Source organism: Salvia miltiorrhiza, chromosome 4 (assembly GCF_028751815.1).
Source record: "Salvia miltiorrhiza cultivar Shanhuang (shh) chromosome 4, IMPLAD_Smil_shh, whole genome shotgun sequence".
NCBI classification, from domain to species: domain Eukaryota; kingdom Viridiplantae; phylum Streptophyta; class Magnoliopsida; order Lamiales; family Lamiaceae; genus Salvia; species Salvia miltiorrhiza.
Window position 1 is genome coordinate 51,924,160 of NC_080390.1, and position 27,643 is coordinate 51,951,802.

Consider the following 27,643-nt stretch of genomic DNA (forward strand, 5'->3'; position numbering starts at 1 on the left):
ATAAAGAAGTTAAATTTGCAAAATTTCAGAAGTCTTGCAATGGAGATGGTGAAGACAAAAAGAGATGTTGTGTATTCATTGGTGTATAAGTTTATTAAACTAGCACTTGTTTTACCTGTGACAACTACAACTGTGGAAATAGTTTTTTCTGCTATTTAGATTGTCAAAGTCAGCTTCGAAATCGAATGGGTGATCGTTTGATGAATGATTGTTTAATTAGTTACTTATACTGAGAAAGAATTTTTTGAGACAGTTGATAATGATTTGATATTACGTCGCTTTCTGAATATGAGTGATCATAGATAATTATTTTTATCAAAGTTATTTTAAATTTTCTTATCATGTTCTGCCCCCCTTGTCTTTAGGGGCCTGGCTCCGCCCATGGCTCACACCCTTTTCATCACTGCCCTTCCTCTAACATGATTGGAGCTCAGATCACCTAAATCCAATTCCATCATATATTTATAACTAATTACAATGGTGTCCCACTCCGTGTCCCACTGTTAAAACTACCTAGTTTTATAGTATTCTAACTTAATACACAAAATAGAGAACTCACGGCTCAACAATCTCACGGCTCGGCTTAGACACAAAAATCAAATCTTTTCGTTTGAAGAAGATCTCCATCCGTTCGGGAAAGAAGGAAACTTTCCGATGGATAGGCTTCCTCTATCCCATGGACTCAAATTATTCGTTCTTCTCCCAGCCATTAATCTATTCTGTATCAAGTTTATTGTTTTGTTCTCTGCCGCTTCTATTGACGCAATTCTCCACGCCAACTGCTCGACGAAAGTTATGTTCCAGAATTGTGTGTTCTTGAGGCAGCGGCTACGAGTGCTTACGTCCAGGGCAAAGTTCTGTTCCAGAATTTGTGAATTAATTGTGACTTGTATCCAGCAAATTAAGAGCTCAGGTACGAATCTTAGTGACATATTAATTGTAATTTGTTTGGCAATGTGAGAATATCTTTTACTTTGCAAAATCAGTTAGGCCCTTGATATTTTATTGAATTTCATTCAGGTTTGACTTCTCTAAGATTGCAGTGTAGTTTAGGATAAAAAGACGACTTCTTATTGGAACATTACAATGCATGTAATGATCTAAGTGTGAAAAGATGACTTCTTATTGGAACATTACAATGCATGTAATAATCGTGAAAGCAATATGCGCTGCAACTAGAGAGAGATGTTGTGTGGAAGGGAGATTTACAAAGTGATGATCATGGATAGATAAATATAGTAATGCCAATGATTATATTAAATTAGATTGGTCTGCTGCAACAGAAAATGTTGATGATGAATCCTGCAAACATGCGCTTAATTCAAAATACTCTAGCAAAATATGGATTTGCAAGTCTTAAATGTAGATTCATTTATAAATATATTTCTCTTCCCGAAACCAACTTTTAGTGTATCACATCAATGGTTTGATCAATGAAACTTTGCAAGTGTTGATGGTCGAAAAATTGAGGCAAGGGGCTTAGTTAAAAAATATAAAAAAAATAAAAATATTTTGCACTTGCTTATTATGTATCAAAAGGTCAATTACTCTAGATTTACTATTAGCTAGGACTTTCTGAAATTATATATAATTATATTAATGTATGTATACCCACTAAATCAATACTCCAAAAATATATTTTTGTAAAGTGCAAGCTAAATTTATCTATAAAGATTTCAGTTCTATTACAACGAAAATGAGAATGATTTACTAATTTATTTTTTCTTTCTTTCTTACTACTTCTTCTTTTCTGTTCACGCAGGCAATATTTTACAGTTACACTATGGATCTTACGAAAGCTCTACATCACTTTCTTGAATGTGGAATCTGGCAGAAAACACACTCTGTTTTCTTAACTTCAGTTGCACCTTCTCTATTTTAGCCTTCTTTGTTAATAATCAATGAATAGGATATTAGAAGATGATTGATATTTGTGAAGTTTGGTGAAGTTTCATATTAGTCAGTGTTGCCAGATCAGTTCACTCCTTGATGAATGGAATGGATTTCTTATGATTTTTAAACTATTTAAAACATGATTATTAAATAAAAATGGCTTTCTTTGTTTCTCTTTTTCTTTGTTCTTCTTGTTCCTTTTGTTATTCCAATTTGTAGATACAAATGACATTTCTTTGTTTGAGATATCATGTCATAATATTAATACCTCTTGTATACTAGTTTCATGACATGTATCAGTTCAGCTACATGATCATTTTCCACAAAATAGGGGTTGCTGGATTGGTTGATGACATTAGTTGCTGAACAACCCCAATGCTTTTATTGTTGTGGCCTAGGCTGACATATTGTGCTTTCATTTGTTTTAATTATAATTATTGCAGTGAGGCAATCCTTTTGCATTGTTTTACCAGTAATACTATTAGTCTATTATTCATTTGCATATATAGCCAACCGAGGAACAAGTATAATTCAACTTTAGAGTTTATTTTTAGTCCCATGGTTAAGTTCTTTCGATGTATATGCTGAAGAACTAAAGTGTGTACTATTATTTCAGAATTTTTTCTTAAGAGAGTACATAATTTTTGTTGCTGGTGTATAATGACTAGTGTGTTTCTTTGAATGCCTAAATGTTGTTGCTTCCTACATAATTTACCTCTCCTCTAATTTATTTACAGAACTTGTGAATTATTTTTGAAATAGAAACAAAAGAGAGAAATCTTTGTAAATTTCTTTTTCAGATATATGATGAGAAGAAGGAAGAAAAATTAGAGGAAAAATTATTTCTTCCTCCACCAAAACATTCTTCTATTCTTTCTTAACAAGGAATGCACAATCCACAACTACTAAAATTTTTCAATACAAAGATGTACCTTAACAAGCTTGGAGCTATGAGTTTCACCGTAATAAAATCTACCACAATGTCGTCTTGAACAAGATTATGAGGGCGTGGAGCTATGCAAATAATTGGATCATAAATATCCTTCAAGTAGACACTTTAACCATGGACAATGATATCAAGATTATGAGAGATTACAAGTACTTGCAATCAATCTTCACGATTTTAGATAAATCGATTAGGTGCGGCTCGACCACGATTGAAGAATCGCGTTGCTCGCGTCGCCAAACGTGTCGTTTCCCTTGAAAGCAATGCACCGCGCCAAACCGCTGCCTCAAGAATGCAGAATTCTCTTACAGAACTTTTGTCGAGCAGTTGGCGTTGATTAAAGAAACGAAATAGATGCAGCAGCGAACAGAGCAATAAATTTGATACAGAATGGAGTGGTGGCTGTGGGAAGAACGAAGGGGATAGAGAGAGGATATCCATCGGAAAGTTTCCTTCTTTTTCGAACCGAAAGAGATCTTCTTCAAGAAAAAAGATTTGATTTTTGGATTGAAGCCGAGCCGAGAAGCCGTGAATTGATTAACTCTAATTTATGTATTAAGTTAGAATACTATCAAAACTACGTAGTTTTAACAGTGGGACACGGAGTGGGACACCATTTGTGGGACAGAGGATCCGAACCGCTCTATCCCACCCCATCTCCCAACTCTCTCTCTCTCTCTCTCCCTCCATACGCACACACAAAAGACAAAACCAAGGTGCTTGGAAGTGGAATAACTGTAAGTTAGCATTATGCTTAATTTGTTATGATGAGACGTGGTAGCAATTCGGTCATTTCAAAATCAATACTCTTTCTATGTCAAAGATGCCACATTCACATGTGCTCACACCCTTTTCATCACTGCCCTTCCTCTAACATGATTGGAGCTCAGATCACCTAAATCCAATTCCATCATATATTTATAACTAATTATTCATTGAGCATCATCACAACTCTTGTTTTTCTCAGGAAAATATGAAGAAAGCGACTGCACTAATCTTGATCGGAATTCTAGTGATATGTTGCTGCACAGACGCATCAAATGCAGATTACGTCCTATACAGAGATCCAAAGCAGCCATTGAATCGAAGAATAAAGGACCTAATGAAGAAGATGACATTAGAGGAGAAGCTTGGCCAAATGGTGCAGATTGAGCGATCCGTCGCTTCACCACAAGTCATGACCAAATATTTCATTGGTACTTTATTTTACTCATGCAATATTGCCCTCAATTTGTAGTATTTCATTTTTATTTTGTCGCGCCTCTCTAATACTACAAGTTTGCCTCAGGGAGCGTGGTGAGTGGCGGAGGCAGTGTTCCAGCCCCACAGGCGCCCCCCGAGGTGTGGGTCAACATGGTCAACGAGCTCCAGAAGGGCTCGTTGTCGACCCGTCTCGGGATACCCATGATTTATGGGATTGATGGAGTCCATGGGCATAACAATGTGTACAATGCCACCATTTTCCCTCACAACATTGGTCTAGGTGCTACTAGGCAAGTCATTTTTAATTTCCTGTTGAATAATATTATGTGATTAATTTTAGCCAATTCAACTGATTGAAATATATTTTCATTCGAAAACAGAGATCCGCAACTGGTGAAGAGAATCGGAGCAGCAACTGCTCTTGAAATCAGAGCTACAGGAATTCCTTATACTTTTGCACCTTGCATCGCGGTAAAATTGCAAATAATCTTGTATATATATACTATTCTTGTATAAGATGAAAAAGAAATGATTTTGGTGTGTTAATATATAGGTGTGCAGAGATCCAAGATGGGGTAGTTGCTACGAGAGCTATAGTGAAGATCCAAGCATAGTTCGTGCAATGACTGAACTCATTCCCGGCTTACAAGGAGACATACCACCTCATTCTCGAAAGGGCGTCCCTTACCTCGCCGGACAGTAAGTTCTTCTCCAAATTTCCAAAAAATAATTTCTGATTGTGGTACTGGACTATAAATTTGGCTGCTATATGTTGGAATTAATGAAAGTTTTGGATAGAAATATGTTGCATGTGGATGGATTCAAGAAGTAGCTGTTTTGGCATTTAATAAAAAAAACAAAAGCTAAAAAAGAAGCAAATATAAGAAACAAAATTGGGACAGTTTGTTGTCCAAGAATCTGTGTATATGATATGTATGTCTGTTTGTAGAGACAAGGTTATAGCTTGCGCGGAGCACTATGTTGGCGACGGTGGAACAACCAAAGGCATAAACGAGAACAACACAGTAGCAAGTATGCACCAACTGCTGAGCATCCACATGCCCGCCTACTACGATTCCGTCATCAAGGGCGTCTCCACTGTTATGATCTCCTACTCCAGCTGGAACGGACTCAAAATGCACGCCAATCGCCGTCTCATCACCGGATTTCTCAAGAAAGTCCAGCGCTTCAGAGTAATTAATTACCAACCAAAATATATTAATTTCAAATTCCAACTAACTTAGATTAATTTTTGAAAATATATATGAAGGGGTTCGTGATATCAAATTGGGAGGGAATCGACAGGATCACTTCGCCACCTCATGCAAACTATACTTATTCAATCCTCGCCGGAGTTAACGCTGGGATCGACATGGTTAGTGTACTATACATTTGATTGAAATTAAAATAATTATGAAAACTTTAATTAATTAATTAGGTGATTTCGATTGCAGATTATGATTCCATACAATTACACTGAATTCATCGACGGCCTCACATTTCTGGTGAAGAACAAGTTCATCTCGATGAGTCGAGTCGACGATGCAGTGAAGAGGATTCTAAGAGTTAAATTCACAATGGGGCTATTCGAGCACCCGCTGTCTGACTACAGCATGAGCAAGTACCTAGGCTGTGAGGAACACCGGGAGCTAGCGAGAGAAGCGGTGAGAAAATCGGCGGTGCTGCTCAAGAACAAGCAATTGCTCCCGCTCGACAAGAATGCACCAAAGATCCTCGTCGCCGGCACACACGCCGACAACATCGGCAACCAGTGCGGCGGCTGGACCATCCAGTGGCAAGGCCAGAGCGGCAACATCACCTCCGGTACGACCATACTAACCGCCATCAGGAAAGCGGTGGGCCCCGAAACGGAAGTGGTGTTCAGCGAGAACCCGGACGCGGGCTATGTGAAGCAGAACGGATTCTCGTACGCGGTGGTGGTGGTGGGGGAGCCGCCCTACGCGGAGACATTCGGCGACAGCGTCAACCTCACCCTGCCCGAGCCCGGCCCGAGTACTATATCGAACGTGTGCGGCTCCGTGAAGTGCGTGGTGGTCCTGGTCACGGGGCGGCCCGTCGTGATCGAGCCGTATCTAGGGCAGATCGACGCCCTCGTGGCGGCGTGGCTGCCCGGAACTGAGGGGCAGGGCGTCGCCGATGTTCTGTTCGGTGATTACGGGTTTACGGGCAGGCTTCCGCGCACTTGGTTTAAGACCGTTGAGCAGCTGCCCATGAATGTTGGGGATAAGCATTATGACCCGTTGTTTCCCTTCGGGTATGGACTCACCACATAATCCCACCCCGACCCGTCTGCTTTGTCGGGTCGAATCGATTTTCTCTCTCGTGGGCCTCGGACCTTTGTCTGATCTGATCCATCTTGTGTACTAAGAATTAATTTTTGTGAGTAATGATTTGAAGTATTTATTAATCTCCTTATTTTAAGAATGGAGAAAAAAATGCAATTTTCCACCCAAATTATTGCGGAAGTCCGGATCTATGCAAATTAACTTTAGTTTGTTATTCTCAAAAAAAAAAAAACTTTAGTTTGTTGGAAATGACAACCCGATCATGCAACTTTTGCCTAGTTGGAATAATATTAGTGGTTCTAAAAGAAGTATTAGTGTTTTTATCTTTGTTTAATAGTTTGTGCGGGTGTGTTAACTGTTTTTTTTTTTTGGGGGGGGGGAGTTGGGGAGGGGAAACAGTGGGGTTTGAACCTGGGACCTCACTGTTATGTTAATTGTGTTAACGATCAAATGGTTAATAGTTCAAATTTTTGATGCGATTTTTTATTTTTTCATTTAATATTATTAATTTATTAAAAAAATATTTGTGATTTTACGGAAATACTATAAGTTTATGTACGTTGATAATTTAATGTTTTTTTTGCACCCAATTAGTTATTATCCCTTACAATTACAAATGATAAGAATCTGCTGCTAGAACAAAATTGCAGTGATCATTAATTGATACTTATGAAAATCATAATATTAATGTTGGAATCATCCCAAATATTTAGAGATATTTTTGCTATAAATGAAAATACGTGCTGTAATTCGTTGCAAATTATTATCATCAAAGTTTTTTTTACTACGTATAGTTCTTGATGTTGATGTCCATACATAAAATTATAAAACTTTATAACTTGAATTAAAATTGTAATTGTTTCAAGATTTATGTTTTTGGCAAACTAATACTCCGTTCATTCATACAAAATAGTTAATTTATATTATTTTGACACATTTACGAAAAATAGTCTCTTTTTATTTTTAAATAATACTCACAACTTATTATATTTATCATTTCTATTACATGGTGAATTATTTTCTCTACTCATAATACAATTAATTATATATCATTATTAACATTACTTTCTAAGTGAGATTATTTTTTTTTATTCCCAATACACTCAATGATTTTTATTAAAACTAGACATTGTGTACTTTTAAAATGATTTTTTTATGTATAAATGGAGTAATTAATAATTAGAAACTGCGCTACAATCAACATAAATCCTAGAACTTTGACATGATTTGAGCTTCCGCCCTTTTTAAATTGGAGAAAGAAAAGCAATCAATCCTGCTGTCCAACTCATATTTATAAAGATTATTTTAATTACACGATAATACAATGTATACACATATATATACAGCCAACATTTGTATCTTGTGGCTTGTTATGGGTTGGCAATTTGTCACTAGTTGATTAGTAAATAAACTATAATTATCATTATTCTAAAAAAGTACTAGTATAGAATTCTTGCAAGCCCAGCCTAGACGAACCCTACCTACAGACATCCCTTTCAGTGGCGATCGATTTGAAATCTTAGGTGTCTTGGGCTCCACCTCCAACCATTATTTATTTATCTTACTTTCAGGCTCATCATAATTAATCACTTTAATTAAGATTATAATGATAATTACTCCCTCCGTCCGCCAAAAGTAGACTACTTTGGTTGGGCACGAGATTTAATAAAATTGGTGATGATTTTGATGTAGTGGAGAAAGAGTCCCACTACTTTATGGAATGTGTGGTTGAGATTGAATTTTGGGTGGGTTTTATTGTAAATAAAGAGTGTTTGTAAGGATAAAAGATTAAAGTGGGTGGTGGGACCATTTTCATAAAAGGAAAGTGGTATACTCTTTGCGGACGCCCAATATAGTAAAAGTGGTCTACTTTTGGCGGACGGAGGGAGTATAATTTTAGTCCCCGTAAGTTAAGCTCTTTTCTTTCTTCTTCGTTTTACTATTTCAAATCCGGCACCTAACGCAATTGATTTAATTGCTAAATGCAAATATCACAAATTATTTGATTAACTGATGATGTTCTTCTCCTTTATAAATAAAAAATCAATGGCTAAATGTAGATGAGAGGAAGAAATAGGCAAATCCCCCCCCCCCCCACAAATATAGTTAGTATTAATTTTTTTTATATCAACAATAAAAAAAAGAACATTGCTTTAGAAACGCAATGTTCAAATACAATGGATTGTACTTTAAAATATTTGTAAAAATTGCAAATATGGCACGAGACGAAATTTCTCTCTAAAGGCAACAATGTAAATATTTGGTCATAGTTTTTAAAATGAAGTGAAAAGGATTAACTATGACCTTTGTGTTGAGTTACAAAAATATATTTATATTTATAATTTCTAATTATGGCCTTTCAAAAAAATTACAAATATGACAAGGGAAGGGACAAATATTTCGATCTCATAAAGATGAGTTGGAGTTGGACCTTCAAAATCCAACATGGAAATCCAATCAAAATGTTCGAAATTATGTGAAAAATTTAGGGTTAATTCTCTCTAAATCCTTAAACTATAGTCATTTTCCGTTTTTTCCCTCAATCTTTGAACTTCCCACAGAAAATCATCAACTTTCAATTTTTCCTAATTATCCCATGTCGGGTTTTCCGGCCAATTTTGACATCGGAAATTTCTTATGTGGCAATTGTCAATTCATACGTGGCGGGACGTGGCTCCAACGTGTACTCTTAATGCCTAATCACCTAAACGACGTCGTTTAATGGTGGGGGTGTAAATGGCGCTAAGAATATGAAAGGTCACCACCAACCTCTCTGCAAACACACTCGCATAACACAATACCAGAGTTTGAATCGCAAGCAAAGCAAAGTTCATCCGCTACGTTTCTTGTTCATCGGCGACGACGTGCGAACTGTTAATCGGCGACGAAGTAATGGCAGAAAGGTTAGTGATTACTGTTCCTCTTGAATCTCCGAAAATATTTCTGAACTTGTTTTCTTGATGCCTGGAGTCGATGAACAAGAAGATGAATAGGGTTAAACTTGTAATGGAAGAATAATTTTTGATTATTGATTTCGTATTTTACAATTTTAATCATTGCATGTTGAGTTTGAGTGAAATGGAAACTGAGTCCAAGGGTTTGTTTTTGTTCTTGCAGTTTCGATCTATTTATACACCATGGCGGCTTCTTTAGTTGGGTAGGAAACCATCAACTATATGTTGGTGGTAAGACATTACTCAGAGATGGACTAGATGCCGATAGGTTTGGTTATTTTGACCTTGAGGAGGAGGTGCAAAAATTAGGCTATGGGGTTTGGGCTGCCATGATGTTTCGAACTCCACTGACAGAGGATTATTCAATCATACGTGATGACAGTGATGTGATGCGAATGTTATCACATTTGTCCCCAAATCAGAGAACATTATCCGTGTATGTCGATCATGGTGTAGATATCGCCGAAGATGCCCCTGTTTTGGAGATGGATAACAATAATGAGATTGAGAAACATCGTGAGATAATTGTTGGGGGTGAAGAAAGCTCTGAAGATGATGATTACCAACCAAGTAACCAAGATGAAACAGATGATGACTCTGAGGATATAGAGTTAGCATCTGAGGATGAAGAATACCAATCAGCTCGAAGAAATTTGAAGAGAAAACCAATTCCTAGGGAACTCTTTGATAAATTGGTGGGTCAAGCTGAGGAGGATGAAGAACTGGAGGCTGATAAAGAGCATGCCGTGTCTGATTACGATGAGAGTGATGGTGAGATGAATTCATCTTCGACTGAGGATGAATTTGAGGTAGCAAGGAGGAAGACTAAAAGAGTGAGGTATGATCCGAAGCAGAGTCATAAGGATCTCAACGTTGTACTCGGGATGCGGTTTGAGAATGGCTGGCAAACAAGGGATGCACTTACTCAGTGTGGAATAGAGAATGGATGGTACCTTCGGTTCAAGAGGGTTAGTGCTACATTGATGGAAGCAAAGTGCAGCGCGCCATGCCAGTGGAGATGCTACGGTAGTACTACAAAAGGGACTGGTGTCTTCAAGATTAAGACTGTCAGAGGGACCGAGACTCACAAGACTTGCCCAAGATACATGAATAACAAGCTTGTTACTGCACCTTGGATTGCAAAGCAGTACTTAAATGTATTCCGAGCGAGGCCAGGTATGACAGTGCTTGATTTGAAGGAAGATATACTGCATAGGTACTCGGTTAATGTGACTAAGGCTAGACTATACAATGGGAGAGCCTTAGCATTGCAAAAGTTGAGTGGTTCTGTTGAACAACACTACTCTCACATGAGAAGATACATAGCAGAGTTACAACGAGTTGATAGGGAAGGCAGATTCCAGTTGAGGGTAGGTGATGGGGGTGTATTTAGGGGATTGTATGTGGGTTTTAGTGCATTGAGGAAGGGATTCAGCTACGGTTGTCGACCTATCATAGGTCTTGATGGAGCATTCTTGAAAACTCACTTGGGATGGATACTATTATGTGCAATAGCAAAAGATGGAAACAACCAAATGTTTCCCATATCTTGGGCTGTTGTCGAAGTTGAAAACCAAGAAAATTGGTCGTGGTTTTTGGAAATTCTACTGGAGGAACTCCATATCACTGATGGAAATGGATTCACTTTCATAAGTGACCAACAAAAGGTATGAGGGCTGCCTTGATCTCATTGCGCAAGACACGTATACTGCAATTGGAAAAAGCAACATAAGGGAGGCACATTGAAAAATCTATTTTGGAAAGCTTGTAGGAGTACCTACATCGAGGAGTACAAGGCTGCCCTTGAGGAGATGAAGCAAGAAAGCGAGGCTGCCCATGATAACTTCATTGAGAGAGGTCCTCAGAAGTTCTGTAAGGCATTCATATCTCTATCTCCTATTTCTGATATGATTGATAACAACGTATCGGAGACGTTTAATGGATATGTAGTGAATGCTCGAGGTAAGCTTATCATAGATATGCTTGAAGATATACGTTGTTCGCTAATGGCGAGGCAGTTTAAGAAGTTGAGCATACTTGATAATTGGAATGATACTATCTGCCCACAAGTTAGGAAAAAACTTGAGTCTTTGAAAGTGCACAGTAGGAACTGTCAAGTACATCCTGCCATGGGTGGAAAGTTTGAAGTTCATCACCATGAAGACAAGTTTGTGGTTGTATTAGAGTCTAAGACATGCACGTGTAGAGTTTGGGACTCAACTGGAATTCCATGTGTGCATGCCGTATCTGCATTAGCATTCTTGAAACAGGATCCGGCTGCCTACATTCATGAGTACTTTAGTGTTGAGAGGTATAAAATGGCATATGCATTTGGTTTGGAACCTTTGAATGGGAAGAAGATGTGGCCGGACGCTGAGGGCTACACTGTGCTCCCACCACATATTCGGAGGATGCCGGGAAGGCCTAAACTGAAAAGGAAGAGGGATTCAGATGAAGTAAACCCCAATGACACAAACAAGCTCAAGAAGAATGGAGTTACAATGACATGTAGGAGGTGTATGCAGCCTGGGCATAACACACGTACATGTAAAAACGAGCCTGTGGAGAAGCAACCGCGACAAGATAAGAAGAGAGGCAGGCCTCCTAAAGTGAAGAAGCCTTCAGAACAGAGCATAGAAAAGGGCACTACATCCTCAGCCCCAAAAGTGAAGAAGCCTTCAGAACAGAGCATAGAAAAGGGCTCTACATCCTCAGCCCCAAAAGCAAATGATAAGGTTGTGGCAAGAGAAAGAGCACTAGCAAGAAAGGGTGTTGGCTCCATTGTGTTTCCAGATAGGGGTGTAAATGAGCCGAGTCGAGTCGAGTATTGACATACTCGAGCTCGAGCTCGGTCTATATGTATCAAGCTCGAGCTCGAGCTCGAGCTCGCTTGAGTTTGAGATTTTTGAGCTCGAGCTCGACTCGATTGCATATTCGATGAGCTCGAGCTCGACTCGGTCCGGCTCGATTATTGAATCTTAATCGAACTCGAGCTCGTTTAGGCTCGGTGAGCTCGAGCTCGTTTAAGCTCGTCTCATACATGCTTCAACAAATTGTATATATTATGAGCTATATTAGTAATTAAGCTATAATATAGGGATAAAATCGTAATTTGTTTGAAAGCTCGATTAGGCTCGCGAGCCTAACGAGTCGAGTATGATGAAACTCGAACTCGGGCTCGATACCTAGTCGAGTAGCTCGAGCTCGAGCTCGACTCGACTTATACCGAGTCGATTTCGAGTAATTTTCGAGTCGATCCCGAGTAGCTCGCGAGCTAGCTCGACTCACTTACACCCCTATTTCCAGAAATTGGAAACATATACTTCAAGGTACTATTTTTATTCTTGTCAATTTCATTCAAAATTTGGGATTAAGCATCAACAAAAGCCCACAATCCAACTGCTTGATTTATTGGCAGAAAGGAGCAGCTCACAGAGTTCAGTTTGTGAACCCAAGAAGGACAAGATCGTCGAGTGGAATTACTTCTGAAAGTGGAACCGCTGAAGTCCCAACTCAAGAAAGCCGACTATGATGAACCCAAGAAGGACAAGACTTATTTCAAGCTTCTATATTTTGTAATAGCAAGTAGAGATGGTTAACATACTCTCCTTTTCATGTTTTATGCCCTTCGTGGGAGTGGTATTTATGATGATTTTGTATCAAACAATTACTACATTTTGATGGTGGTTTAATGGATATGATTTCAGTATGTATTCATCTTCTCATTCATTGGAAATATATGCTTCATTAAATAAGATTGAGTTCAAAATGTACAAGGGGATAACTCCTTCATTACACTTCGATTGAAACCTTAAAACATAGCCTAAAATCAGAAAATTTGAAGGAGTTAACTTCATTGAGCACAGGTGAAAAAAACTTAAGAATTCAACAAACTACATCCATGCTATTGCCCAATAAACGATGATACAAATCATGATCAGTTTCAGCCGCTTGTTATGGCATTTCAGTTTTTTGAATTCATTCTGCAATACTTCGATTTGTTCCTCTGCAATTTCTCTTTCACGTTGAACTTTGTTGACACACCCTCTCTGGAATGTGGACATTTCTGGATCAATCCAATCAAAAAATCGGCAGTCCATTTCCTACACAACAAGGCTCAATTGATTTACAAATTAACCTACAAACACAGTGACTCCTAAACGCTAAAGGGAGTGAAAATTGCTAACAAAATCAACCTAATAACTAACCTGATGATGGTACCGACAACAATAATAACGCCGAAACGGATTTGTCGTCGTCCTCGACGTCAAAATCACGGCAGGAACCTTGCACATACACATCTTCTCTTGATTTCTCTCAAAATCATATTTTGAGGTCGAGCTGCCGGAAGATCGATTGAGCCCCATGCTAGAGCTGCGGATTCTTCAGTTAAAGCAAACACCCAAGATATTTTCTTCAATCCTTGCAAGATTTGGAAGGAATTCTGCAGATTGTGTAATGAGGGTTTACGGGTGACAATCCTAATTTTAATTAAAGAAGAACAAGGAAAAAACGACGTCGTTTATGTACCTTAGATACTGCATCGTTTTGTTAAGAATCCGGCGATTCCACATCATTTAATTCCGGTTCCACGTGTACTCGAAATTGGCCGGAAAACCCGACATGGGATAATTAGGAAAAATTGAAAGTTGATGATTTTCTGTGGGAAGTTCAAAGATTGAGGGAAAAAACGAAAAATGACTATAGTTTAAGGATTTAGAGAGAATTAACCCAAAAATTTATTATCCATTTCATCTACCTCTCACGCTCCGCTTTTTAGGTAGATTTGCTACTAGAAATTTGGTTCTCTTCATTTCTCCGCACAAATATTATTTTCATAAGTGGATATCACTAGATTTTTAGTGTGTGTGTAGAAATATCTGAAATCGTCACTAAAAAAATGAAAGGAAAATATTTTGATATTGTCCACTGATAAAGATGATATTTGTATAAAGAAATTAGCATGGTTTCGATCTTCATTTGCTTATACTCCCTCCGTCCCTAAAATAACTTCCTATTTTTCCATTTTGGGACGTCCCCAAATAACTTCCTCTTTCTTTCTTTTCATTTTTAGACACCTACCCCACCACTAATAATACTTTATTTATTCTTACTTTTCACTTTTCACCACTTCCAATACTAATTATAACACTTTTCACAACTCCCAATAATAATTATATCACTTTTTCTCCACTATCAATACACTTTACAACTTTTCATTAAAACCCGTGCCGTCCCCAAAGAGGAAGTCATTTCAGGGACGGAGGGAGTATATCTTAGAAATTTTAGCTGAATATTAATCGACCACGATGGACTATGAAGGTGCTACATTTGCAATTTTTATGAAAAATTACTAATTTTTGTAACTCGACTTAGAAAAGTTGGATCATAAAGTATACTTAACACTTTTTGTATAATTTCAAAAATCTTGGCCAAATATCAATGTTGAACTTTAGAGGTTCAACTCGTTGTTCATGAAATAGGAAATTTTGTACCGCGTTATATTTACAATTTTTTTTTAAATATTAAAGTTTTTGTTAATATTTTAAAAGTTAGATTTTATTTTATTACTCGATCCAAATGTCGAGACTTTAAGCATACTTAATCCTTTAAATTTCATACTTCCTACTATTAATTATGCATTGAAAACAAACTAAACATGAAGTCAAAATACTTTCCAAACAATACTAGTTTCTCTTAGCAACCAAAACCAAAAGAGCTCTAAAATAAGTTTATAAAAGAAACAGCTAAATACAAAAGGGGATTATTATTATTATTATTATTATTGTTTTTTTTAATCCGATTAATTTTTTTTGAAACCAAAAGAGGTTGAAATTGAAATTAAAAAATACCTTCACGCCTCGCACACAGTACAACACACACTGTCCCTCTCTCTCTCTCTCCTCGCTGTCTCTGTCTCTCTCATCCAACCCGCGTACGAAAAAGTTACAAATAGAAATAGAAAAAAATCAAAAGAAGGAAGAAGTAGAGAGAGAAAGTAAAAGAAGGAAGACACAGAGTCAGAGAGAAGGGAGTCTTTTTTCTAGGGAAGGAAATCTTTCGTTCAATCTATTCCTCTCTCGTCTCCAGAATCACGCGGCCTCCAATTTTTCACAATGAATGACCTTTTGTCGTCGGTGAGTGTTTTCGCCCTTCTTCTTGAATGCCTGATTGCTAGTTGATCTGTTTATCAATTGGTGAAATTGAAGCAATTGCTGGGTTTGAAAATCTTCAATGTCAATGCAGTAGCTTTTAGCAGCTGAATACATAATGAAGGAAATTGCTGCAGATTTTAGTTGAAATATTTAGGCAGAAAAGTTGAGATTGCTTTTGAGTGGGATTAGAGCTGTAAAATTGAATTTGTTTTCAAGTGTATGCCTGAATTTTATGATTCTGTCTGGTTTTGAATGTGACAAATCTATCCTTTTACATGTGCACAACTTTAGCTCCATCTTTGTCCAATTGTTTAACATACAAGTGTTGGTGGAAACAGGAATTACTATCAAAGTTCAGAACTTGATCACTAATTGATTTAGAAGATCAGATTTCTGGGTTGCTAGTGACCAAACTATTGAGCTTGAATTTGGGACTTGGGGAGATGACTTGAGAAAATATTTCAATGAGTTTAATCAATCTAAGGAATCGTTTTAGATTTTTCAATGCTAGTTTGACTAATCAGACCAGTTTCGTATTCACAGACAGAATGTTTTCTGCAATTGATTATGTAAGTGACATACTTAGCACATTTAGTCGCAGTAGTTTTCAGACTAACTGATGGATGGTCTATTGATTTTAGTTCTTGCATTTTCGTCAAGCCTAGAGGTTGTCTAAATCAAACTAATTCAAGTTTATGAATCATAAAACTGTTCTCTCAGATTGAAAGAAGTGGTAATGGGATTTCCAACTGCTGTCGTCTGAAAGATGCTTAAGAAATTAATTGTATCATTAATGGGGCTAGCTTAGAACCGAACTGCATCTCCATGAACACAACGTGTACTACCTATATATCAATTAACATATATAATGTAATTGTCCGTGCAATCATATACATATATATTATCATCTGGATCTATCTGATTGCTAAACTATGGACACTCCAATGCATTGCAAAGGAAAAAAAAAAATCATGTTAGTTATTGTATCAGAGATCTAATAATGTGGTCTGTGGAGAAAGACGACTAAAGTTTAAGAAAGATAAATAGAGGAAGCCTCAATTTGTGTCTGGAACTTTTGTAGAAACTGTGGGCCTGTGGCTATGTTATTTTTGTATAATGGCATGTAGATGAAGGTTGTCATATTTAATGAGTATTTAATGACTGTCAGTTTATAATAGACACCCTTTTGCATTTGAATACAAAATTATCTGGGAGGGCTTTCAGTGTCTTGTTTGAATTAGTTGTTCAATCAGAGACAGTTTTGTTATTAGTTCTGCTTGCAGGATTTAGAATACATGAATGTCCTTGAGAAGAAACAAAACAGTTTAGATTCTTGGTTTAAATAATGAGCTACTTAACTATATGAACCAAAAGCAAGGAAACCTTTTATTATAACTGACCCTAAATCCGAAGTGCACACTCAATGCTTATACTAGTTCTCACTTACACAAAACGAAAGATAGTTATGCCTTTTAGATGTTTGGACCTATAAACTTTTGTGTCTAATTGTAGTAAAAGGTAAACAGCCTGCAAAACGCATATCTAATCAAATTCAAAATAATTGATCCCTGTGAGATCATTCCTTATAACAGCTCTTACACTTATCATTAATTTACTCAGGAATTAATGCACTGCTCTTGAAACTATAAGTAAAAGTGTAAAACCCATCTCTTTTTCATGATTTGCTTGTGTTTACAGTGTCCAGCTCTAATTAAAAAAACAGAGTCTGCTTCTAGCACCTGTAATGGCTTATGTTACATTTGTTTGTAAAAACGTAAATCCTGAAATTGTTTCTTTGTTCTTCTTGTACAATCTTTATAGGATTCATTTGTGAACTCACGGGATCAAGGAAATAGAAATGGTGATATTGAAATGGGCATGGAGAGACAAACAGGCGACCTAGGCTTGGAAGATTTCTTTAAGCAGGTGACTACAACTTATCACAATAATGCTTGATGATGATCACTAGAAGGAGTTGATACATTACATTTTACTTGCTTACTAGACTGCCTAAATACCTGATATTATGATTGATGAGTTGGTACTTATTTTATTTGAGACTTAGGCTTAGGTTTGCATCTTATTTTGAATTGACAGGTTCAGGAGATTGAGAAGCAATATGAAAAGCTCAATGCCTTACTGAGAAAGCTTCAGGTTTGTGCTACTATTTTTCTTTTCTTGTTTCTAAATTGAAATCTCTGTTGGTTAAGAATAAGATGAATTTTCAGCCTAGAACAATTAACATTCCTTCTGTGGCTTTGATGTTCAATGTTTGGTGGTCTTGACTTATCTATTTGTTACTATACTTGAATATTGAGCAACTTTTATTGGTCTTTCGCCATCTTTCTTCTTACTCTTATTTTAGCCATGTAAGTTATTGCTGTCATGTTCAGTGTTCGATAATTCTGGTTTTGGCTTTCTCTTCATGTTATTGTTTATCATGTTAAATAAACTTAAAAGTAATTCTCTGTGACTGAGGTTTATCCAACTTCATAAATTCCCTGAAAAAAGTTTCCATCCTCAAATGAAGTTATTCACCTAATTCCACAGGATTCTCTTTACTTTTTCTGTTTTACTAGGTCAGTGGAGCTATATCACATTTGCTATCATAAGGGTGTGACTAGTTTGACGACCCTGTAGTAATTGCTTAGATATTTTCCCCGGTGACGATTTCATTAGTGTCTTTTCTACTAATTATGTCCCATTTGTATTTTTTTTTTGTCACTCTTGTTTTTCAGTAGAAGTTGCTCCATTCATGTGCGTTTCCTGAAATAGAAGAATCTCCTTCCTTAGTTTTTTCGTTTTTGAGAAGCAATCTCCTTCCTTAGTTACTCTACCACTTAAAGTAATGTTTTGATGCCAACAGCTATCAATCATTATGTTCTTATAACACTCATATATCGCTCTCGTTTCATGTATAAATCTCCGTCAGCATATGTGGACTTCATCTAGGGATGGAGTGGAAGTCATTGAGACTAAATTCTGAACTACAAAATCCTGTGTCATTTGCATAGGACTGGATGCATGCATGTGGAATTTTCTCTGATCTATGTCTAAGTGTTGACTGTTATAGATTAGTTGACTATGTGTACAATTTATTCTGCAGTATCTTCCTATTTGGCATGCTAAGTAGTAGTAAAGGTCTTCTGAGCTTAGAAATTCTGGTGATGTTACCTGTTACAATCTAAACTCTTATAATATTTATCATCCATCAACTGCAGGATGCTCATGAGGAATCAAAGGCTATCACCAAGGCTGCTGCAATGAAAGGTACTTTCTTTTCACTAGAACATTTTACAGTTACAGGTGTGATAAATTTTCCATTGTATCTGAAGCATTATGTTTGCTAAATATACATGCCAGCCGGCCCAGCCCTTTAACTTTTCTGTTTACACTAGCAACTCAATTCTTTAATCAATTTCATAAACCTTTCTAATTTGTTGGGTCTTTTTATCAGCTCATATGTGGCATCAGCTTTGTAATAAATTTCTTTCTTCAGTTTTCTTTTGCTGTGTTTTTAGTTTATTCTTGTGCTTGTGGGCTTTTTTATCAATAAAAAATTGTAACCCTGTAGCAATCAAGAAGCGAATGGAGAAGGATGTTGATGAAGTAGGAAAAATTGCCCGTACAATTAAATTAAGAATTGAGGAACTTGACAAAGAGGTAAAGAAAAGTGTTGCATGTCTCATTGTGGTTTACTTACAGTTTTTCTAGTAGTGAGTGATTCTTTGTTGATTTCATGTGTTTTCTAGAATTTAGCCAATAGACAAAAGCCTGGATGCGGAAAAGGATCAGGTGTAGACAGATCAAGAACATCTACAACAGTGTAATTTGCATACTCCTTTCTTTTGTCCTGGCTATTGTTGTCATAAGTAGCTGATGTGCCGTTCTAAATTTGAGTACCTCATGCTTTTGCTTAGTTTATGTTGATTTCGGTGAAAACATCAACCAGAGTAACTATTCTTTATTAATTTTGAATCTCATGGAGCACTCTTGGTATAATTAAAGTATCATTCATTAGGTTTATTACTCAAATATGTAAATCATTAATGCTCAGTATTTACCCGATAGAGAAAAATGCTGGATTTTCTTTGCACTCAATTATTGTCTAGAACACAAGCACAACTGTAGCTGTCCTGGTTTCCATTTTCTAATTTAATTAAACTATTGGGGTAACAATATTTATTGCCTCTTTAAATCATGCATGTATAGACCATTCGTAAAAAAAATCTTCTTATAAATTCTAGATGTAAATCTTGCTTTACAGTTAGGGGAGATGACACTAACTGACCAAATTGTTTCTACTTATAAGCATTACTTGTACTGATCGATTTTATTCGTATCTGCTTTTTAAAAAATATTCTTCCGGTCTCCACAATTTTGCTCCTTTCTCATACATTGTTTATTGCAAATTACTGAATATCAGAGTTTGTAGGTTTACACTAGCTGCAACAGCTTCAGCCTACAAAAAGTATTTTGTTCTTGCATAGTATTTTATTGCAAATGACTGAACTTCTGAATATCAGATTTTTTCTTTTTAGGGAATGTCATATTGAACAATTTGGAATTAACTATGCTAAATTTATAAAGCACCTAGATCCTCAATTGCATAGTCATCTAAGTGAGGGAAGAGTTTGTCTGTCAGCACGTATTATTCTCATAGTTATTAGTTAAGAATCCTTAGTTTTAAATAAGATTGATGTAGTCGTATATGTCACATATATTTGTTGCTCCCATGTTCCAAATTTTCTTGCTTCCATATTTAATTTTTTACTTTTTATTCTTTTATCTTTTGGCTAAAATCAATATAGGCTTCGAACTTCCATTCTGTCTATGGAGTTTTTGCCAACTTAGTTGCTCACTTCATATAATAAAGGGATATCATTAACTTTCTCTAACTACTTTTTGAGAACACGTATTGTGAATACATTTAAATTGTCACTTTTAAGTTTTAACTCTCATCTCAATCTCAAAGTGTAATGTCTAAATGATCATTTGTTTAACTCTTATTAGATATCACTTCAAAAAACTGTGCTTAAATTGGTAAGTTTCAAGAGCATCTCCTATTACACGGAGGAATGAGTTGGCTGTAAATCATAAAAATAGTTGAGTGTATTCAACGTGATTTGCTGGGGTATGAGTGCAGTCTGTTTACCTACATATAATTTGGCTGTTGATTGTGAAGATCATTCTCTTTGTTTAGATGTGTGATTGACCATTGCATTTACCTGTGAATAGTTAAGTTGATCAGCTGCTATTTCTTGTTACTGAAAATGTCAAATTTTACAAGAACTCCTGCAATATAAATTGTTATAACCTATAGGCTACATAAACCAGCACCTTGAGCCTCGAATAACTATGATCCAGTAACAGTCTGCAAGTGACATTTCTTTTTTTCTAACCTGTCTATAGTTTATAAATTATATCCAATAATAGTTGAAAAGGTGAAATCTTATTTCTTATTGGTTAATGTTTGAATGCAGGGCTTTGAAGAAGAGATTTAAAGATAAAATGTCTGAGTTTCAGGTAGATTAGAGACACTGTTATGTTGGTCTATTGCAAAAAATTTCTAATTTTTCCTACATCTAATGTTTTGCTATAAGTACTTTGCAGACTTTAAGAGAGAATATACATCAAGAGTACCGTGAAGTAGTTGAGAGGCGTGTATTCACAGGTGTCAATGCTTGTTTAGAAACAAATATTTTTCTTTTCTATACCAGCTTTCTTAAACTTTATTAACTACTTCGATGGTTGTCATGTTCCTTACAGTAACTGGTGCTCGGGCTGATGAAGAGGTGAAGCCAGTTGTCCTTAATTTCTATAAAATCATCATGTCTTAATATGTTATTCATTTATTTAATCCATCTATCCCAGACAATTGATCAATTAATAGAGACCGGAGATAGTGAGCAAATTTTTCAGAATGCAATCCGAGAACAAGGCCGAGGCCAGGTATTTTCCTAATTCGAAATTTTCATCCTCTGTTTTCTTCTGCTCGATTTATATATTTTTTGTTGTTTTGGATTGTTATTTCACTGTTCATAGATACATTAGTCTATACTTGCATTCATTCCATAACTTTTCAGCATATAGAAAAATATGAGTTTGGTTGGGATCATTATGACTACTTGAGCAAATGTATAGCTTTACTTCTTTTGAGTAAAATACAACACACACACACACACTTGATAACCAACACGTCAAACCGAAAGGCTACATCCACACATGCTAATTTCGTGCCAATTTCTTTTATTTATGCTTATCATTCGTGCTACCATTATTTTACATGCAGATAATGGACACACTCGCGGAAATTCAAGAGCGTCATGATGCAGTTAGAGACTTAGAGAAGAAGCTTCTAGATTTACAACAGGTACATTGGTTGCTGGGGCTATTTTATTTCTGTACATACAATATATACACTTCATTGTCAGCTTTTACATTTTGTTCTTTTTTTTTTTAATCTGCAAGTATAAAACTGCTGCCTAAGGGTAAATTAAAATTACTATGTTCCCCATCCTTCCATTTGTCTTATGCTGATTGAACTAATACTTGACCTTTCTAGATGGTCTACCTATTCGAACCTCCTACCTCCATGGTGCTCTTTCTTTCATTATGTTAGTATTGGAAGTAGGTCATATTGATGCTAGCATGCCCATTTATGGCTTCAGTCTGAGCTGTGAAATATCCATCATCACAAATAAATCTCAAAGGATGTCTTGAATGCATTTGAATATGTTTGGTATGAACCTGGCAAATCCTTCGACAAATCTTAAGATACTTATAGTTTACTATTAGTCTTAGTAGGTTTATGCTAAATTACTTTTATGGAGTTCTCTAAACTTAATACAGTTTGTCTTGACTGTGTAATACCATCAACTTGAGCATAATTTGCACATAAGTATTTGTGTTCACACATTTCTACTGTATGGAAGGCTTTATTTATTATATAGATTGACGGGAAGGTATAGTTACACGTACATGCTTATTTAGATACCTAACTGAAGTTAAAGAGCAAATAATATTTTAGTTGATACACGTCTTTTTGAAGTGTGCTTAAGTTACCAATGAAAATGAGTAAACACATCAAGATATTCAATTTCCTTATCTGCTTATTAGATTTACTTGTCATCTCTCATCGTTGTTATATACAACATGGATTCTGGCAATGCAATGCAGTTAGATTCTGGAGGAGTCTATTCATTTAGGGTAGTTCCCGATATCATTTAAGTCAAATCTTGTTGAGCTTTATCTAATTCATATGTATTTTCTACTTAAGGTTTGAGGTTTGTGATCTGGGACTGAACAATTCTGTTCAGTTGTGGTGGCCTCCTATTAGGGTAGTTTTTCATCGAAGTAGGTAAAAAAAAATACTGCTGCTAGATTACAACTTTTTCTGGGTTGGACATGATGATGATGAAGTTGTAATTTGTTTAGCCGTATTTGACATTTACGGGATTAATATTACTAGAAAGAAGGTTCAGATATATATTTGCATGTTATCTTATTTGGGAGGAATTTGTATGAATGTGCTATTGTTCAAATTTTAGAAAATAGAAACCTGTGATGTCCAAGGAATGCCAATATAGGCCGGAGCCTGCGGGTTGACCCATATAAATGGAGAAACAAAGAAGGTTAGGGCCAAAACATTGTAGCCTGAAATGGATTCAGGCTGGTCGGTCAGGTCTCAGTTGGCCCATCGTACTGGACCCTAGCAGTCTTGAGTGTTTGGGTCATAACTTTCTCTCAAAAACTCCAGTTCACGAACAGTCAGAGGTTTGGATAGCCAATTCAACTAACTTTACAATCATATATTATCAATTCTCAGTTTCCAAGTGTTTTTTTTTTTTTTTTTTCTTTTTTTCTTTCTATGTTATTTTATCGAAGATTGATTGGTTCTTAAAGAAGTTTCATGTACTATTATTTCAGTCCCGACCCTTGTAGACAAATGTATTTTTTTTTATAGAAGTGGACTACATAGTAAAGTAAAACCAATTAATTGTTTCATACAAGAGTTAATATTGTTGTATTGTATTGTATTGTCTTGTGCAGATATTCCTAGACATGGCAGTTCTGGTGGATGCTCAAGGCGACATGCTCGATAACATAGAGTCACAGGTACACCCTTATCTGATAATCTTCCAAGTGATAACGACTGTACTTGTGTAGTTGAACAAACCCGTATAATGGATCCTTCTCCACCATGATCCCCCAGGTTTCATCTGCGGTAGACCACGTGCAATCGGGGAATACTGCCCTTCAGAAGGCCAAAAGTTTGCAAAGAAACTCGAGGAAATGGATGTGTATTGCAATCCTCATCCTTCTCATTATTGTAGCGATCATCGTAGTAGGTGTACTTAAGCCATGGCAGAACAAGAACGGCGCTTAGCTCTCTCTACCAGAGTGTACTGTATAAATACCAAAAAATATAAAAGAGTCTTGAGAATTGATTTATTTTCGACAAACTATGTTGTTTATTCTTTTTTTACTTGTGCATTGAGGACTTGGGCTTGTGTGTACTTAGCCAACGTGTAGTCTATTATTTTTAACTTTTACCAGGAGGTGTATTCAATATCTTAAATACAAACTATGCTCATTTTTTCTTCAGTTGAGCTTTGCCTAGAGGCTCATGTGTGTACAAATATCATATTATTATGTATAATTTCATGCAATCGATCAAAATCTTGTATCCACAAATGTTGCATGCGTCATGGGAAATTACTATTGGTGTTATTTTGAGGTGTATGTTAACAAAGGTTTAAATATAGAGAAAGGGATATCATTTTTCTCTCCTACTTGAATGCACTTGCAAATAAAAGTTGTTGGGATAATGTGCGGGTATTGGTTAAACGGTAGAATGATGGTTAATACTACTTAAGGTTTTGGGTTTGAGTTTATCGTGACATTTTTAGATTTTTTTTCATTTAATTAATAATTTCTAGGTATAGCTGTTGGGATTTAATTTTGGTAAATAAAAAGAAAAAGAAAAACTACACATGAGTTAACCTCAGTGTTGGGGAAATATAAACCATCAGATTCCAAACTCGCCGTCACCGAAACCCCAATAAAACCTCCACTCTTCTACCCTTCGCCGGAAAATGATGTCTGCCGACGAAAACCTCGTTAAAGAACCCGAAGCTTCCGTAAACGACACCGTAGTTGTCAATGGCATCAGCGGAGACGAAGAAGACGATATTCCTATGTTGAGCTCTCACGCTCTGGAAGCGCTCAAAGAGTTCCTTGCAGAACAGAACCAGGCTGCTGCCGCCGCCGAAGAAGCCGTAGACGGAGACGGGGAGGAGGTGGCGCTGGTAACAGAGGACTGGCGGCTCAGCCAGTTCTGGTACGACCGCCAAACTGCCGAAACCATCGCGGCTGAGGTCGCCGCTCTCTCTGAAACGCTCCCTTCACCTCGCGTCTCCTGCATTGCTTGCCCTACTCTTTATGCCTATCTCAAGGTACCCCTATTATTCATGTGTGTTAGAATCGAAATGTTTTTGTTTAGGGCATGCTTTCACATTCATTTGAAAGTAATGGAAAACCCTAGGGTTTATTGAGGCAATAATTTGAAAGCTCAGCGCACAATAAGAGCTCATTGTATATGCTTTCCCTGTTGATTGTCTCACTTGGTAATTTGATTCGCGCCTTCCTCCCATAGCTATCATAATGATGATATCATGATTTTTAAGTCATTGAGAAAGTACGATTACAGTGCATTATTTATTGTAGATTTTGCTAGAGTTTCGATTCAGTTTACAGTTACCTACAATTTAATCAGCATGACATTGGGATTTTTCAGAAAATTATTCCAGGAGTACCAGCGCAGCTTCTCGAGTATGATAAAAGGTTCGAGCAATATAGGGATGAGTTCACTTTCTATGACTATAACCAACCTGAGGATCTTCCGTCGTCGTTGAAGCATTCATTTCCAATTGTAGTGGCAGATCCTCCTTACCTGGTATAGTCGTTTTCCTCATGAATTCATATATGCGTTGAGGCTGAATTATTAGGAGAATCTTCTGAATTGGAATATCTTTAGACATGTTTTTATTTGATTAATTAATTGTGTTATGAACATCAATGATCTTTCCTTTTTGTAGGATTCATGTAAAGCGCATTTGAAATAAGACTATAAGGAATTTTAGGATGAAATTATTTCAAAACCATTCGAATTGGAGTTATTTCTGAATCCATCTATTCACTCAATAATAGGTTCTAAATGAAATAAACTAGATGGATGTTCAACTATGATTTCAAATCCCTCAAACCAGATGCAATCTAAATGATATTTTCCTCTAGAAGATGTTATGTTTTGTCTTTTTACTGATTCTTCATTATGGAGATGGATAAAACATGGCTTTTTTGAAATTTTAATCCCCGTTATAGTGTGTAACTTATGTCATGTTCTACAGCTGATATGTGTTTCTGCTGTTTTAGTTTTTAGATACAATTAGTATCATACTTGAATTTGACTTCTCAACTGGTTTGGCAATAACTTTAGGAGCAAACTTATGGATATGGTTCTTGAATTATGATTCTATTAACAGAGCAAGGAGTGCTTGGAGAAAATTGCGGAAACTGTTAAGTTTCTATGTAAACCAGGAGAGTGTTACCTACTATTACTTACAGGTAAACTTTTAACTCTCAGTTAGTTTGATTGAAGTTCTTCAGATGTAGAAGCTGACTAGGTTCTTCATAATATGAGTTCTAAGCTTTTGGGTTTTCAATTTTGGCTTGTCCTCTTAAACTATGTTGAATCACATCTATGATGTTCTATACATCTATAAACTTTATAGTATTTTAAGAATCATGTTATGTAAATGGAAAAATGGTGTTCTTGGCCATTGAATGACCATCATCTCTTAAAATGGTATGATACTACTGCATCCCCATTTTTTTTTTATCTTCTGGCAAGAAAGATTGGAAAGCCAAGTACTATGGAAGTACGAGGATAGAGTTCGATGTTTATTTCCTCAACTTTTGTATAGGTGAGGTGCAAACAGATTTGGCTGCCGAGCTTTTAGGCTTGCGTCCATGTGGTTTTCAACCTCAGCACTCCAGCAAACTTGGCAACGAGTTTAGGCTTTTCACCAGCTATGATCCTGGAGCAAGGCTTGGTGGATGGCAACACGATATATAGGACCTTTGTGATGTCAAGGTTGTGGTAGATGATGCTGCTGTTGTTGCTCAAAATCTACTCAGAGTTTGACCGAGCTATCCATGATTTTGAGCTTATTGCACTGTATGTACAGCTCATTGAAGATTGAGTGGAATCACATGTAAGACTATACTTATACTTTCTAATCGGGAGACTTTTCCTAAGTTCAAATTTTGCAGGCATTTGAAGTTGCTATGGGCAAAGTTAATTGCAGTCGACTGTTAGACGTCTCTCTCTCGTGTGTATGTGTGTGTTTGTATGAATGCAATGAAGAAAAGGGATTGACACTGGACATGTTTAATTGTTGAAAATGGTGGGTGCTACCATTAAAATTGTATTTTTGTTATTAACCAATGAATTGTTTGTTTTTAAAGATCATCAACAATGATTTCCCATAACCATCAGAAAGGAAAGCGTCTTATCAATTTTGCTTTGTTGTGTGTAGTGGAGAAGGGACGATGTAGTTTGTTCTGTGGTTAAATTAATTTGATTTCCAATTTTGTTCAAGACTTTGCTTTTTAATACAAACGGTACATGTAGGGGGAGTGTATTAGTTCAAGACTTTAATAGATTTCTGCAGACTTTTAAAGTTTTGGTGTATTAGTTCATGATTTTTAAAAGTCTATAAAAATCTGGATGTATTCGTTCAAGACTTTTAAAAGTCTATGAAAATCTAGGTGTATTCGTTAATCTATGGACTTTAAAGTTGGAATGACTTTCATTGATTTCGTTGAAAAAATAGGCATGAACAAATTCGAAGACAAACCACGAGAATTCACAAATCTTGCAAAATCCCCGCGCTCGCTGGGTGCCAGCGGCCGCTGGCCACAAATCTTGCAAAATCCCTGCGCTCGTTGGGTGCCAGCGCCCGCGGTCAAGAAGCCAGCGGCCGCTGGACCCAGCGCTCGTTGTCAACAATTCCAGCGCTTGCTAGGGCGCCGCGGCCGCTCGGACAAGTCAGCAGTCGCTGGGCCTAGCGAATTGTTTATAAATAGTAGCAGCCCGTCAGTTTATTTCATCACACAAAA

General features: G+C 36.6%; 4 protein-coding genes across 5 annotated transcripts; all 4 read left to right on the forward strand.

Annotated features, from left to right (window-relative positions):
* The first annotated feature begins 2,678 nt into the window (after positions 1–2,678).
* Positions 2,679–6,682, forward strand: LOC131020438 (uncharacterized). 2 transcript variants are annotated; one of them, XM_057949232.1, is made up of 8 exons: positions 2,679–3,576; positions 3,807–4,035; positions 4,128–4,332; positions 4,423–4,513; positions 4,596–4,741; positions 4,992–5,235; positions 5,313–5,417; positions 5,497–6,682. In XM_057949232.1, the coding sequence occupies exons 2-8, from the start codon at positions 3,813–3,815 to the stop codon at positions 6,334–6,336; spliced, it is 1,854 nt and encodes a 617-aa protein (XP_057805215.1). In that variant the 5' UTR covers positions 2,679–3,576; positions 3,807–3,812; the 3' UTR covers positions 6,337–6,682. The 2 variants fall into 2 exon arrangements, with proteins under 2 accessions (XP_057805215.1, XP_057805216.1); XM_057949233.1 differs by lacking the exon at positions 2,679–3,576 and having other exon boundaries at positions 3,637–4,035.
* A 2,558-nt stretch (positions 6,683–9,240) lies between these two features.
* Positions 9,241–12,834, forward strand: LOC131023590 (uncharacterized). Its single transcript, XM_057953134.1, has 4 exons — positions 9,241–9,251; positions 9,466–10,969; positions 11,027–12,103; positions 12,721–12,834. Exons 1-4 carry the CDS (start codon positions 9,241–9,243, stop codon positions 12,832–12,834), a joined length of 2,706 nt encoding a protein of 901 aa, XP_057809117.1.
* Positions 12,835–15,170: 2,336 nt separating this feature from the next.
* Positions 15,171–24,064, forward strand: LOC131020439 (syntaxin-132-like). Its single transcript, XM_057949234.1, has 13 exons — positions 15,171–15,439; positions 17,279–17,383; positions 17,555–17,611; positions 18,679–18,727; positions 19,032–19,120; positions 19,210–19,283; positions 20,941–20,983; positions 21,071–21,131; positions 21,227–21,252; positions 21,332–21,409; positions 21,750–21,830; positions 23,510–23,575; positions 23,673–24,064. The coding sequence occupies exons 1-13, from the start codon at positions 15,419–15,421 to the stop codon at positions 23,844–23,846; spliced, it is 924 nt and encodes a 307-aa protein (XP_057805217.1). The 5' UTR covers positions 15,171–15,418; the 3' UTR covers positions 23,847–24,064.
* Positions 24,065–24,334: 270 nt separating this feature from the next.
* On the forward strand, positions 24,335–26,909 carry LOC131020440 (uncharacterized). The gene is made up of 4 exons (XM_057949236.1): positions 24,335–24,915; positions 25,257–25,415; positions 26,005–26,086; positions 26,446–26,909. The coding sequence occupies exons 1-4, from the start codon at positions 24,556–24,558 to the stop codon at positions 26,595–26,597; spliced, it is 753 nt and encodes a 250-aa protein (XP_057805219.1). The 5' UTR covers positions 24,335–24,555; the 3' UTR covers positions 26,598–26,909.
* The last annotated feature ends 734 nt before the right edge of the window (positions 26,910–27,643 follow it).